This window comes from Zonotrichia albicollis, chromosome 3 (assembly GCF_047830755.1).
Source record: "Zonotrichia albicollis isolate bZonAlb1 chromosome 3, bZonAlb1.hap1, whole genome shotgun sequence".
Lineage (NCBI taxonomy): Eukaryota > Metazoa > Chordata > Aves > Passeriformes > Passerellidae > Zonotrichia > Zonotrichia albicollis.
The window spans coordinates 46293922-46308581 of NC_133821.1; the positions used below are offsets into that span (position 1 = coordinate 46293922).

Here is a 14660-nt window from a genome sequence, read left to right on the forward strand (position 1 = left end):
TAATTTTCTGAATGCTTGCCTTGGGTTTGCTGGACCTGGGGAAGATGGTAACAGTCGCTCCCCTCACTTCAGTCTTGCTGCTGCTGGAAAAGGAGGCTGAGTGAGGTGCTTGAAATGCTTTACACTGGAGCTCCCTGGGGAGATTGATCAGGAGGAAGAGACAGGAGCATGGGGGAGTTAGGCGCATGAAGGAGAGGGGTATTTATGGATGTGGTGTCCCAATTTCCATGGTTTGTGTATGGATTTAATTTTCAAATCTGTGGGCAGCCTCTCTTGAGTTGCACTGTAGCTGGTATCCACTAGTATCTTTACCAGCTCTGTTTGATGTTTTTACTAGCTCAGATCAAAGCTAAATTTATTTTATCTATAGACAACAAAGCTAAAAAGAGCAGTCAGTGTCTTAGAAGGCAGAGTATGAATTTATATGTTTTAAAGCAGAGAATGGACAGAAAGATGCTCACCAAATTCAACAAGAGAAAATACAGCATGCTATGCTGTGAGGAACCAGATTAATTTTAATTTTTGTCTCAACATTGTTTGACCAGAGGTATATGGGGGAAGGGCTGCATATGTGCCACTTGCAGGAGGCAGCTAGGAGGAGATGGAGGAAAGCCCTGTCTCTAGGGAGACTTTGCCTGACAGCCTTTTCATGTCTCACATGGAATAGGCAGTCAGTAGGAGACCACCAAGGACACTGTGTCCTCCAGAGAGGTTCTCCAATTGGGCGGCAAAGGTCTCCAGGAATGCACGGCAGTCAAACACTGAGCTGGGCCAGTGGTCTCCTGCCAGCAAGCAGATCTTGGGAGGAGCTGGGGGATATAGAAGTGTGTCACAAGCTGCTGGCATCTTTTTTGCCCTCACTTTTTGCCCTCGCTCTTTTTGCTTGCTCTCACTGGCTTGCTCTCCCTCTTGCTGGCTGGTCACTTGTTGATCACCTCCTTTTCATTACCAATAAACAGTTCTCAGATATAATATTTGCCTCGCTTGGCTTAATTCTGTCTTAGATCATCTGTTTTAAAAGAACTTCCCGCAGTTTCCCTTTAGTGGAACGTGACATGCTTGGAGGATATTCTTCATGAATCCTGAAGCAGAGTGATTGTTAAATAGCAGCTTTCCAGAAGAGGTTTTGTGATTAGGGGAAAGAACATGTTGAACATGGATTATCAGGGCCTTGAGAAGGCAAATACCATACTGAAATTAAGATCAAGAGGAGAATTCACAAGACCTGAAGTAATCTTTTTTGCTCTCTTTCCAGTGGGTGGGTTTGCCCCTGGATGACATAGTACGTATTCTTTTCCATACATTGCTTCTCTGATAAGGGTGGAAGCTGGAAAGCATTGAAGAGCTATGAGCACAGTCCAAAATTTGTAGAAGACAGACTGAATAAATTGGATTGGTTCAGCTTAAAATAAAACTATGAATTCAGAATGTGAGCATAGCAGTCCTCAAGTGACTAAAAGGTTGTTGCAAAGAAAAAGACAAGACAAAAAAAGAATGGAATTAGATTACAGAAGAGAAAGATGGGATTTAGAGGAAGGCAGAAAGTTGTTGAGGAAAACAAAATTCCCTCTGTGGCATGTTGTGACTAAGATTGTCTTTTTGATGTGTTCGGGGCATGGCAGTTGTGTTTTCAGCCTTAGTGAAAAGAGATTTGCTCAGGAAATTGCTTGCATAACTGGAAGCAGTAATGGTATTTCACGTGTAGTGTTCAGTGTTCATGCAAGTGATGGCTGTAGCTTACCAATACAGAGCCCGACACATAGCTGGGGTCCTGGGGGGCGAGGGTGTTTGGGGTCTTTTTAACTACACTTCAAAGTCATCAAAACCCTTCTGGCAAGACATCTTGATACAACATATCCACTTGAATCAGTTCTTTCCAGTTACCTGACACACTAAAGCCCATGGTCTTAATAATAAAATCCCAATGTATGAGTCAAGGGACTGGGTACTTTGAGGTGGCTGTTTCCATAGGGAGAGAGGCACAAAGCCTTTGCACAGAAAAGGCATGAAATTGGAGACAAAGGCATATTGAGACGTGATAGTGTGGAGGGGAAGACCTTCCTTTATCCTTGGCTTATCCCCAAACTTAAGCTCTTCAGTTTACACAGCTTTTCAGGGCATGCACCTCCTTTCTCTGGTGACAGCTGGGAAAAGAAGGCCCATTCCCTTCTGTGGATCCAGCACAAACAGTTAGTTTGTTTTCAGCTCCTGATGGATGCTTCTATATAGCTTCTATAGCTCCTGTAATGATATTGGCCCTCTGGGATTTGACTTTGTTTATTTAATCTATTGTCTGTTTATCTGTTTAGTTTGTTTTCTCTTTAGATATCTCTTCATTAAGAGCCAAGGCTTAGGCAATCATACTGGCCTTCTGTGCTTTCCCCATGGTTTTAGAGCCAATGGCTTATTTTTGCAGCACAAGGAAGGGATCACATTTCTTCAGATTAAAACAGACAGCTAGGTAGAGGGGAGAAAGGGGCTTTTCAAGCGCCATAAGGGACTGCAAAATTTTTATATATGCTCACACTTCTTTTGGCTCAGGCCAGCCCTTCATGGGGACTGGTCAGGGTTCCTGTTCCATTGCAGCTAACCAGGTCCATTGGCAGTCAGCTAAATTGGCAGTTAGTACTGCTGCTTACTGCTTCCTTCTTGCTGGGCCAACAACTTTGCTTTCTAAGTAACATTACTGTGGTTTAAATAGCAATTCCATTTTTAACAAATTTTACAAAAAACAGAGAATATACCATATGAATATATAATAGCATGGGAATAATACTAAAGAAGCTACAGTGATAGAAAAAACTGTTACCTTTGGGCCATCTGCAGACAGACATCTGCAAATCGGAATAATAGCTGTGTTCACAGGAAGTAAATATTGGTTAGGAAAGTATGATTTTATTTTCTTTTTAACAAGATAATAAATACAAGCATTCAGCACTGGCATTTGGTGCCAAAAATGGCCTTTAGGGAGGTCTGTGGTTGCTTCTATTCCCTTGGACCACTCAGAGGCTCAGGCTATTCACAGAGAAAGCTGATACACAGTAATTGGTTATCTCACAGCATGTCCTTCTGCAAGAGAGCCCTCAGGTACGAGTGGCTGGGTGCCAGCATAAGCTGTGAATGAGAAATTAAGTGTTAAACAAAATCCCCTCAGAGGATTTTCATGAATAAGACCCACAGTACTTTGCTGTCATTATGGCTGACACTTTATCTTCACAAAAAAAAATTAACATTTTCATCAATAAAGGAATCCAAACTCTAGCTGAGATGTAATTCAGTTCAGTTCCTTTAGCGTGTCTAGCACTTCATTAAGTAAAAACAGGCAGCAGAGTCCAGTGAAAAGAAATTTGATTCATTCAGGATGAAGTCAGTGGTAGTGAGCAGTGTTCACTGACACGGGGTGTGGGCCCAGAGTCCTCCTTAGAGCATGAAATGTAAGTAATTGTTCAGCAGCAGTGCTGGAGCTCCCAACCAGCCCTTTCATCAAAGTCAATTAGGGGATGCAAACGCCACGCTGCAGAGAATTGGGCTTCTCTTTGCCAGATCATGATTTAGTACAGTGGTTCTAGAGAAGGCAGCTGAGCCTGTGGAGCCACTGGATGATGAAACCAAACTGGCCAGGGCAAGCCAGTGAAATTCAAGAAGACTTTATGAGTATGGAATAACGTTTTCATGGTTTTCAGTGATTCATTGTTGAATTCAGTGAAGACTGCTGAAAGGATAAATAACCAGAGAATCCTAATTAATATGTGTCAGAGGATGTCTCACTTATGAAGAACCTCATGGATCCTCCTCATTTTTTTCAGCACCAATGGTTTTCATAGATTTGCCTCAGATGTATGCTAATTTAGTGTTTATCTTCACCTACTAAAAATAAGTGAATGGCCTTCTTAATGTATTTTAACAGTTCTTGATAGACTTAATTGATTCTGCTTCAACAATGTGGTTGTTTCTGTGTCATTCCACTGAAAATTGTCAAGAAAAGTTCTTATCAACATTAAAATTCATTTGACATGCCTGTTAAACCAAAAACTTCTAGAATTGATTATTACAGACAAAAGGTTTTAACTTCACATTTTGAGAGTAGAAAGTATGTATTTTGATTGCATCACTGCAGAAAAAGACATGTATGTATACCCCCAGCTTCTTTACTCTGCAGCAATAAATAGTCTTTGATTATAATAGTTACTTTCAAAGAAAAAAATACATATTTAGTACTTGCAGGTTGGCAGCATGAATAACATTTGAGACAAAAGGCTGCCAAACTGAACTATGTGTTTAGAGGTATCAATGAATGTATTTTCAGAGTTACTTGTGACATTAGAAAATTGTATCACCTAAGTCCTTGCATACATTTATAAATTGTTATGTGATGCTGAATTGTTGAACCCTGATAGCCAACACAGCTTAAATCTGGGAAAAAATTTCCTGTGAGGCATTAGGTATTTCAAACCCAGGAAGGAAATTCTTTAGCGCAGGACTCAGGACTGATATTTTTCATGTAATGAATTGGAGGGGCGGGGAGGGCTGGAATGCGAACTATGAGGATGGAAAACATTTAGTCACTCTTGGAATGATATGAATGTTTTTACAGGAAGCTTAAGTAAACACACATGCTGCTGCTTAGTAGGCTGCAGTTAACTTTTTTGGACAGTAGACAAAATTTAAACAAGTGTGCAGACTTGAATGAAAGGCTGTTGAGCAGCACACCCTTCAGGCCCAGTTTTGAGCCAGTTATCACTTAAAACATTAGGTAAAAAGTTAGCCTACAGTTTATTTGTTTTTTTTATTTTAATGGTAAATGCTTGAATGCACTGATTTTTAATTTCTTTGAGTCATTTGATACTGGTTTCATAGGAACAAAACATCTTACTTCTTTTAAAGGTGCTGTCTGTGTTATGAATTACTACAGAAGAGGGAGCTATTTCACTTTCCCCAAACATGGGCATGTTCTTTATTATTCATGCTGGAGATCTTTCTCCTTATTTAAAACAAGATTTTTGGGTTTTTCTCCCAGAAGAGGTTTTCATTTTATGAAAACAAAAGAGATGTTGGTCATCCTAGAATCCTATTCTGTTGCACTTACTCAAAAGAAATGTTGTGCAGCAGAAGAAGCTTAGAACACAATAGTTACTTCCCTACTTACAACCAACTTTGTAAAACCATGGAGTAGCTATTTCCCTCACATGATATTACAGAAAGCATGAAACAAAACCTTTCTGCAGTTAAAATATTGCATTCCAAATGAAACAAAGAAAAGAGATTGTTTTTCATGTAATATTAATAATAAAAATACCTTGCTGAGAGGTAAAGCCTGCATAATGTATTAACTTAAAGGAGAACAAAAAAATGAGACTGATTAAAGCTGGTTGTGGCTGTTACTAAATAATTCTTAACAGAGAATTGCTCTTACAAACACTTGGAAGAAATTTTGCTTCCTGAATAAAAAAGCTAGTTTTTAAGTCATGAAGTAGATTCAGAGAGATAGTGTTAGGCAAACATGTACTTATTTTGCAAAAAGCAGGTAATCAGTACTTGGCAAAAGCATACAGAAATCATCAGAAATTGAAATATTTGTCTTCTGGTTTCAGTTCCTTGATTAGGATTCATCAAGGATATTGCTGCTTTAACTGGTAGTGTCCTGAGTTTCTATGAAAGTGAAATTCATGGAGTCATGCTAGTTGGAAAGGACCACCAGAGATTTTTCTAGTTCTATGTCCTTCTTAAAGCAGATCCTGTGACAGAAGGATGTCAAGGCCTTGTCCCAGTTAAATTTTGAGTATTTTGAAGGATGGAGATCACACAAGTCTCCATGACCATGTCATAGTCTGATGATCCATGTGGTTTAAAAGAAAGATCAAAACAGCTTTTATCAAGCTGTCATTTCCCATTTCATGTTTGTGTTTGTTGCCTCTCATCCTAGCTTGGAACCACCTCCAAGATTAGCCAGGCCTTGTCATCGTTGTACCCTAGGGTTAAGGAGTGGCAGAGAGCAGTGGGACGCCCCCTGACCCTCCTTCCCCAGGCTGAGCACGCCCTGCTTTGTCTCTCAGCCGGTGCTCATGTGCCACCTCTCCAGCCCTGGCCAGCTCAGTGGCCCTGTCACACACTTGCTCAGGCCTGTCCATGTTTCTCCTCTACCGAGAGCCCAAAGGTGCCTGCTGCTCCAGCTGTAGGCTTCCAGGTGCTGAATGGAGGGAAACCATCACCTCCTTGTACCTGCAGGCTCTGCTTCTGCCAGTGCAGGTCCCTCTTGTCCTTCACACAAACCAAAACTGAACTCCTGGTTCTCTCATAATACATTTGGCTTTGCAGAAGGGTAGTTAAATCTCTCTTTGCTTTCTGATACAAACTCTATGGCTACAGTTCAGATTTTGAACTAAGAATATGATAGGAAGATGAGTATAATTTTTCATTCTGGGTCCACACTTAAGTATGCTATTTAGTTAGTTAGTTGTCTTTTGTATAATTTATATAATTGCATTTTTTTAACAGTTGTTAACAGAAGTTAACAAGATTGCAATACATTTTAAATTGTTCCTGTTTTTTTCTTTATTTTTATTTGTTTTCTAAGGCTTTAGCAGTCAATGGAATATGTCAGTTTTCATTATCTTCCTTGTTTTAAAAATAATTTATCAAATTGTGTATATAATAAATTGTGTAATCAAAGTGTGTATATTATAAATTGTGTAATCCTGAGAAACAAATTTTCCCTGCTTCCACTGAAACACGGGTGCACCAATTTCTCTCCATATCTGAATACTTGAGGAGTATCTTAGTACCTCAGTATAGCAAATTTAGGGCTCAGTACTAGACCAAATTGACCATCCTTTGTTCTTGTTCATGTACTTATAGTAGTTCACATTGTTAACAGAAGAAAATATCTGTTCTTTGTACTGCAAGCTGTGTCACAGCACTCAGGAGAAGTGGGAAGTCTCAGAAATCAAAGAAAGAGGGATGTAGGGATTGTTTTTGCTCATATTACAGAAGTATTCTACATGGAAAAATGCAGTGAAAATACTATTCTATCTTGATACCACAATCTTTTTTTTTTTTTTTTGACAACCAGTTTTTGTGTTGGTATGGTTAATATAGGTCCTTAAGGACAAAGTTAGCTCCAGACATTACTTGAATGCCACCCTTTTTTCATCATAAATGCAGTTTGATTTCAAGCTGGAATGAGGAGCTTCAGGGTTTGATCACATATTGTAGTATTTTTCAGTGGACTAGTTAGACTGAAGGTCCACCAACAGCTGAAATATCTATTGTAGATTTTAAACTTGTTTTTAAATGAATGGTGTTGTAAAGACTTAATTCTCATATTTTTATCAACCTCACAGCAAGCAAATTAATAATCTGCACCAGATTATTAAAATTCTCAGCAGAGAAAGTATCAGAGAGGATACATGGGATCATGGTGTTCTAATAGGAATCTGCCTTTAAATATATGCGCTTGGCATCAGCAAAATCTGTGCTCCATTAAATAATCCATTGTTTTCATCCAGACTCTCTTCAAACCCCCTCTCTTTCTTTCCTTCTCTCTTTCTACGGTATATTGCATTGTTGGTAAAGCACACAGGCAGAAACAGCACCCGTTTTTCCCACCCATTGTCTGTGCATTTGTGCATTGGATCTTTCTTCAGCCCTTTCTACCCAGAGCAGCAGTGAAAGCCCAGTTCAGATCGTGTGGTGGTACTTGCTTTTTCAAGCTTAGCTACTGCTTGCCTATTCAAATAGCCAGAAGTCTGGTAGAGCAGATCTGGCTTTATTTGTTGAGTCTTGTCTAGTGAAGTGAAAAGGCCTGATTTTTTTTTTTTCCTGGCTGCATTTTTGCACATGTGGGGGTAGGGAATGAAATTATTTCTTTTGTCCTCTGTTTGCAGCTCATTGAGAAGCAGGCATGCATATAAAATTACTGTATCTCAGGGCTTACCTTTAGGGAGAGAAGGGAAAAAGAAACAGATTTGTAAGCTTGACTGGAAACACTGAGGATGCTGAAAGCTGGCCCAAAAGTGGAAGGCAACAGAATAATAAAATACAACGAAGAGAGGACGAACAAAAACTTTTCAAATTAATACAACAACAGTTTAATTTAATCCTTTATAAGAAATACCATATTATTTCATGTATCAAAGACACAAAAATTGTGTCTGTGTGTCTAAGGCAAAGAAGCATCAAAATACAGATGTTGCGTTGCGGAAAGTCACCAAAATAGATAGATAGATAGATAGATAGATAGATAGATAGATAGATAGATAGATAGATGGATGGATGGATGGAAAGAGAGAAAGAAGGAAAGAAAGAAAGAAGGAAGGAAAGAAAGAGAAAGAATAAATGAATGAATTATGGATGGTTTCCTTAGATATTAAGCTACACCTGCAATTACAGGGAAATTATTTTGAGGAGTAGACTTTAATGATAGGGAGTGAAACACAGTCCTCTTTCTCTCTAGCTTTAGTTTACACCAAAGTGGATCAATGAATACTAACTAACGTGCATCTCAACTTTCAGTAAGGCTTTTTTGCTTTTTTTTATGGACATGTTTTACCTCGCATCTGCAGTCAGATGGTAAAGCTGCAGTCTCCTTCAGTTCCCTGGCTGGTGTCAGTGAACTTTTCTCTGGGCAGCAGTAATGATTCATATGATTTGTACTGGTTTTAGCTACCTGTGAGTACAAGATTCCTGTGCCCTCTTTGTCATTTGAAGTGTAAGGTTTGTGGGGGCTGACCAGTGACCTGACTGGAGCTTCAGGGTAGCTCTTGCATTCTGGCCTTCTGCATGTTTAGGATATTTTGGGTAGAGAATGGAGCAGTGCTAAAAATCAGTTTGGTTGCAGAACTAGTTTATATACTCAGAGGCCTAAAATAATCAGGATTAATTAATGGAATTTATCATGTTATTGGTGTATATTGATATGTAGCAATATGCACATGATTCCTAAACTAAAGGCTTGATGAAGTTGCAAATATTAAGTATTAGACATGAATGTGATTTAGTCAGATACTTTATTAAATTAATTTGAAAAGAACTACAAAGCCTTCATTTAGACTAAAAGAACTGTCGCTTGAAAATCTATGGATTTTGAAATAGTTTGCTCATTGTGACTGTTCTTCTACACTACACATGCAAACTCAGAGCTGTGAAATGAAGAATTGATGGAAACCAATACTTTGATCTCCAAGCTTGTTATTTATATTAAATCCCTACCAAAAAAAAAAAAAAAAAAAAAAAAGAAAAAAGAAAAAATAAGAAGATAATTGAGGGATCTAGAGAGACATGTTGCCATTATGCAACTTCCAGTTTGTGCATGAACAAAGTTGTTGGCACTGTTCTATATATTTTAAAATGTATTGCTACTTTTCTTATAGAAATTATACAAGCAAGAGAATTTGAGTGTTACTCAGCAAGTGCATAATCTGAACCATGACCTCTGAGATAAGTTTGAAGTTATCTAACTTAATTGTAGTGTCTTTAATGCAGTTTTTTCATTCCAAACTCTAGTTAGCCGACCTAATTTTAAAAGGATTAAAAACGTTCATTGCCTGCATAAACTGTTGTGCTGGGAAGAGCAAGTCTGGAGAGAAGCTATGAAAGCTGAAAATTGTGAAAGACAATGAAAGCATAAAAGTTTATTCTTGTAATAGGATAATTTTCAGTTGACTGGAAGGCATGGGTGCAAAAGCTGTGTGCTGGAATGTAGCCGGTATGCACAGGAATCAGTATTTTGTTTAAGAGTGCATACTTCTAGCAAGTTAATCTGCATTGAATAATATTTTACCCTTACTCTGAAAGTAAAGATTAGCTGCCTATAGGTAAAAGGGGCAACATCTGTGGTCTGAGGATGAAAGCTGGCAATACAGGGCCACCTCCACTCCATATAATTTCTCCATATTTTCACAATTTATCACTTTAGATATGGAAGGCTTTTTAAATTTAATTTTGTGTAAATCTTCATTTTTTGAGATAGAGAAGAAGCGTACACTAAACACTTGAAGCACTGAAATGGAAGCTCACAGTTCTTTAAATCATGACATTTTTTGTTTCCTGAATATTTTGTATAATGTTAATAATGTTTATAACTGTGAACTCATTGGTTCTTCAGTACCTGAGTTCTATGAAAAGCACACGAAAGACAAAATTAGTCTCAGAGAGCAAAAAGTTGTTCAAGAAAAGATAGGTATTGCTTTCCTCCTGAATCCTGCTTTATGATGGTCATTTTGAGGTTTCTTGTTATCTTCATAAGTGTCTGGATTTTGGTTTATTCTAACAACTTTCTATACTACAGCATGTTATTATTTCTGTCTACCCTATGTATCAAAACAGATTTCATACTCCAGCATATTTAAATGGTGTCAAAAACTAAGTATTATACTGTGGATAAATAACTTACAGTCAACAATGATCTCCTCAACCTCAGAAAGCATAATCTGGCACTGCAAAGTATACTGTAAAAAGTAATGTTTTCGATAAATAACCATGATAAATGCTCTCCAGAGGTCTTTCACATGCGGTGCATCTTACATTCCCTTTTGGTATTCAGAGTCTCTTCTGCTGTAAATTTCAGCAGAGGTGATGTTATTCACATGGAGAACGATTTGACTTCTGAGTTACATGTTTGATGTGCAGCTTGGTAGTATCAATCAATTCAGCTTCAGAGAAACTCTGCTCAGTTTCTAAAGCAAAAAAATCTGCATGAAATTTTGATTAAGCACTTCTGGAGAAATGTGGGCAAAATAAATATTTTGCATTTAGTTTGAAACTGCATGAGCAGGAAAGTGATTTCATTGTGAACAAAAACCAAAAAGTGGTAATCCATTTCTGTTTAGATACTTCAAAAATTTTCTGCAGCTTCATGCTGTTTTTGTTGACTGTACATTTGAAAGAAAGTCCATTTATTGTTTTTTTTTTCTAAATTACCCAGAATATTCATCAGAAAAAAAAAATTAAAATTACTCTCTTTACTGTTTTGTTGTGTATGGATTTTTGTGAACTCAATTAAAATATTCAAGAATCTCAAATTTATGTGTTTTTTTTCTTATCCACAGAGCCAACCTATATCACAATAGGTCCGCCCACCTGTGAGGCTTTGGTGAACTGCACTTTGACAGAAAAAGACTGTATCTATAGCTTCAAACTGGACCAAAATGGTTGTCGCATTTGTCAGTGCAAAACTAGTGAGTATGCAGAAATATGGTAGCTTCTACCTTTTATACCAAATTGTATGTGAAAATGGTAGTATGCTGGTTTTTTTCCATTCATAATGTTGGTTATATGTTGTGTTGGTACGTGTGTGCTTTATAGTTGTTCATCTCTAAAGAATTGGTTCCTGATTTCTGATGTTGCTTTCTTGCTTAAAATGTGTTTTGAGGAAAATGTACAGTGCTTGACTTTTGAGGTAAAAAATTAACAGCTGGCTAGAAAAGGTAGTAATTTGGGACCTAATATTCATATAGATTTTGAAAAGTCTTATGACAAATCCACATTTCATTTTACTCTGTTTACAGAATTTTAATAGCATCTAGGTTTCTGCAATTCAAAAATCCTATTGTTAAACAGCCTATTTTCAACTTAGCTTTTTTATCAAAATTTAGATTTTGAGGATAAACGTTTGAAAATTATATGCTTGCGAGTGGGTGTTTTGTATATATGCAAGTGTATCCATATTTATGTTTACTTCTATAACATATTCCTATATTTATTTATATGCATATATAATATTTTAGTTAGCATTTTTGCAGGCTTTAACATCTATTTCTTCCCAAAGGAAAAACACTGTGTCTTGTGAGAACTTTGTGTGTGTCAAGAAAAACGTTTTTTCTCTATGTGTTTCCTTGAGACTTCAGTGTTTACAGGTGAAATATAAATCAGTATCCAGGTTGGCTTTTGGAATTGGCCAACAAAAGACCCCTGTGGAGTACTAGTCTCAGCTACAGGATGCATCACTGTGGCTGCCAACCCAAACTAGGAGCTCTATGTAATGTTATTGTAGTTTTTCAGCTTTCTTGCAGCCTCTAAGGCTTCCACAACCAAAGTATTAGTCTGTTTCTCTTCTTTTAGTTTGTCCTCTCATTCTCAGCCACTTTGTACGCCAATATGACTATTGTAGAGGTCCCAAGTAGAAGTGGTCAAAATAAAATTCTTAAGCAGTACAAATGAAAAAGTTTTAGGAATGGATTGGTGTTGGAGAGGACATCCTAACAAAAATAAATATATGGCACGCCATAACAATATAATGGCAAATAAGAAATAATACCTTTGGAAGGGTATTCATGGAAGGATGACTTTCCTTAGGTTACATCCAAGCTATCGCATACTTGCCTTACTTCATTCTTCCTAAGGAAAACATTAGAAACGTTAAGGTCTGCTTTTAATGTTGTAATTAGATTTTCCTTCTCCTTCTGTTATTATTAAATTAATTGGGGAGTTTAACCCAAACAAGAAGATGGACATTCATGACAAGTTTCATCATCTGTGCCTGTGTGTGCAGTCCTTCCTCCAGTTTGGCGCACTGGAGACACACCACCACTCCAAAGGATGATTTCTTCTGTCCTAGGTCACCAGACTGCATATGGACACAAACCACATCTCAGGATGTTCTTGATTAGAGTACTTCTGATTAAATAGTGCAAAAAAACCTATTCAGGGGAATTTTTCTCTTGCTAGACTTGCTTGAAATTTTCTTCATTTTACCGTAGCAAATTGTCTGAAGCAAAGTTAATAGTATCATTTATCATCTCTTTTTTTCAGTTAAATAATGTGACTAGTAGATAGCTTAAAAATCTCAGTCATTTAGAAAGAGGAAACCTTTATTTTCTAAGGAAGTGAAGAAAAATAACAGCTTGGACATCTTCGTCATTTGGTGGTTATGAATCAAAATGAGAGAAATTGAATTTTTCGGTCAAGTAATGTCAGTCGCTTGCAAGGCCCTCCTCTGGACAAAAGAGGGTGTGAGAAATGAGAAGAGAGGAGTCTTAGGTCAGATATGCTGAAAATGTACTGTGCTAGCTCTCTGTGTTTTGAGATCCTGTGTACTTTATTGTCCAAACCCATTCAGCTGCATCTTGGTTCTCTTAAGGACATCAGAACATGTCTTTTCTTTAGCTCGTGTAGACTCATGTGGAGTTTTGGGAACGTCATTGTCCTTATACTGCATCCATTTGCTTTTTGCTGGTCTAAGCTGCTCAACGGAGTCAAATTTAACTGCCTCAGGAAGGAAGCCCCCATGCCCACACTAACATTTGAAGTCATCATATCCTAATTCTATTAATCTATTTCCAATAAAGTTTCATTCTTTGTTAATTTATCTTGAGATAGCTCTGCTGAAGGTTTGGTATACTTCAGTTATTTCAGCCAAAATAAAAGCCCACACTAACATTTGAAGTCATCATATCCTAATTCTATTAATCTATTTCCAATAAAGTTTCATTCTTTGTTAATTTATCTTGAGATAGCTCTGCTGAAGGTTTGGTATACTTCAGTTATTTCAGCCAAAATAAAAGCAAAATGGTAAAGTGGAAGAACATAGTGAGGGTGTAATTTGTTCTTATAACCTGCATTTGCATTCATGTTACCAGAATAAGTACAGCAGGTTTATTTGGAATGATTATATAAGTACAGTATAATGAAATTTGTTTGGTTCTTCATTGTAATTTAGTTTTAAGCCTAACCCACCTCATTCAAGCCAGCTACAGAATGAGAAGGAAGAGAGAAGCAAATCAAAACATTTCTAGAATATTATTTTAATAGAAGTAGTTTACTTTGTCTTTTATCCTTCTTTTCATTTCTGCAGTGAATGCAAAAACATGCTGTAGCAACACGCAGTGAAAACATACATGCTGTAAAGTAAAATAAAACAGTTTTTAAAAGTAGCAGATCCAGATCATAGTTGTAAGAGAAGGGAGGAAAAAAATCACTGATCAGAGCATAGACTTATATGGGAAGAAAGTTCAGGAAGTACACATGGAACCACAAATGATGAGGGAGAAAGAATGGTCATATTGACCAGAAGCACCTAGAAGCCAAAGCAGCACTACATAGCAATAAAAGGTAAAAACTAAAATCCAGAACCTAGGAGGAACTGCTGCAGAATACCAAGAATAAAAGTAAAACAAGTAGGACAAACAGGAAAGGCATTACCAAAAAAAAAAAGAAAAAAAATGTAGTGTGCAGCAATTGCTCTTGTGCTTGCAGTGTGTGGGCCTTTACATTCATTGGGAGAACTGGGGTGGAATGAAGTCTTTAGGAAGACAAATCCATTCGGAGGAGCCCTTGTGGAAGACCAGTGGTCGTCTGTTTGTGAGGCAGGACTCCTCTTGCCCCAGTGAAGACTAATGGCAGGATTAATAATGCTTGCTGATTGAAGGAATGTAGGATTTAAATCTGATTGGTAGTTGTGCTACACACAAAGTCATTCTTCAGCAACCATCTGCACTGCGGGCCTTGTCTGTTCCCTGGATTAGTTTCATGGAAAAAAACCCTTTAAAATCTCTCCTGTGACTAAGACTAGTATTTTACTCCAACTGAATTGAACATGTAGAATATCTTCAGGACATAACTGTGAGCATGTATGAGTTTAATTTTTTTTTAGCATTTCTAATCTTACTGAAATTGAATTAGAGTGTCGCTGTTAATTTTAAAAATTGTTTGCATAATTTAGAAGG

At 37.4% G+C, this 14660-nt stretch overlaps 1 protein-coding gene across 4 annotated transcripts in view; it reads left to right on the forward strand.

The window, feature by feature from the left end:
* Positions 1 to 14660, forward strand: part of CRIM1 (cysteine rich transmembrane BMP regulator 1) — a 173350-nt gene that overhangs the window by 124777 nt on the left and 33913 nt on the right. For all 4 annotated transcript variants that reach the window (XM_005486530.4, XM_074537294.1, XM_074537295.1 and 1 more), the window contains one exon: positions 11046 to 11174. In XM_005486530.4, the coding sequence (XP_005486587.3) occupies positions 11046 to 11174 (129 nt within the window). The remainder of the gene's footprint in view (positions 1 to 11045; positions 11175 to 14660) is intronic.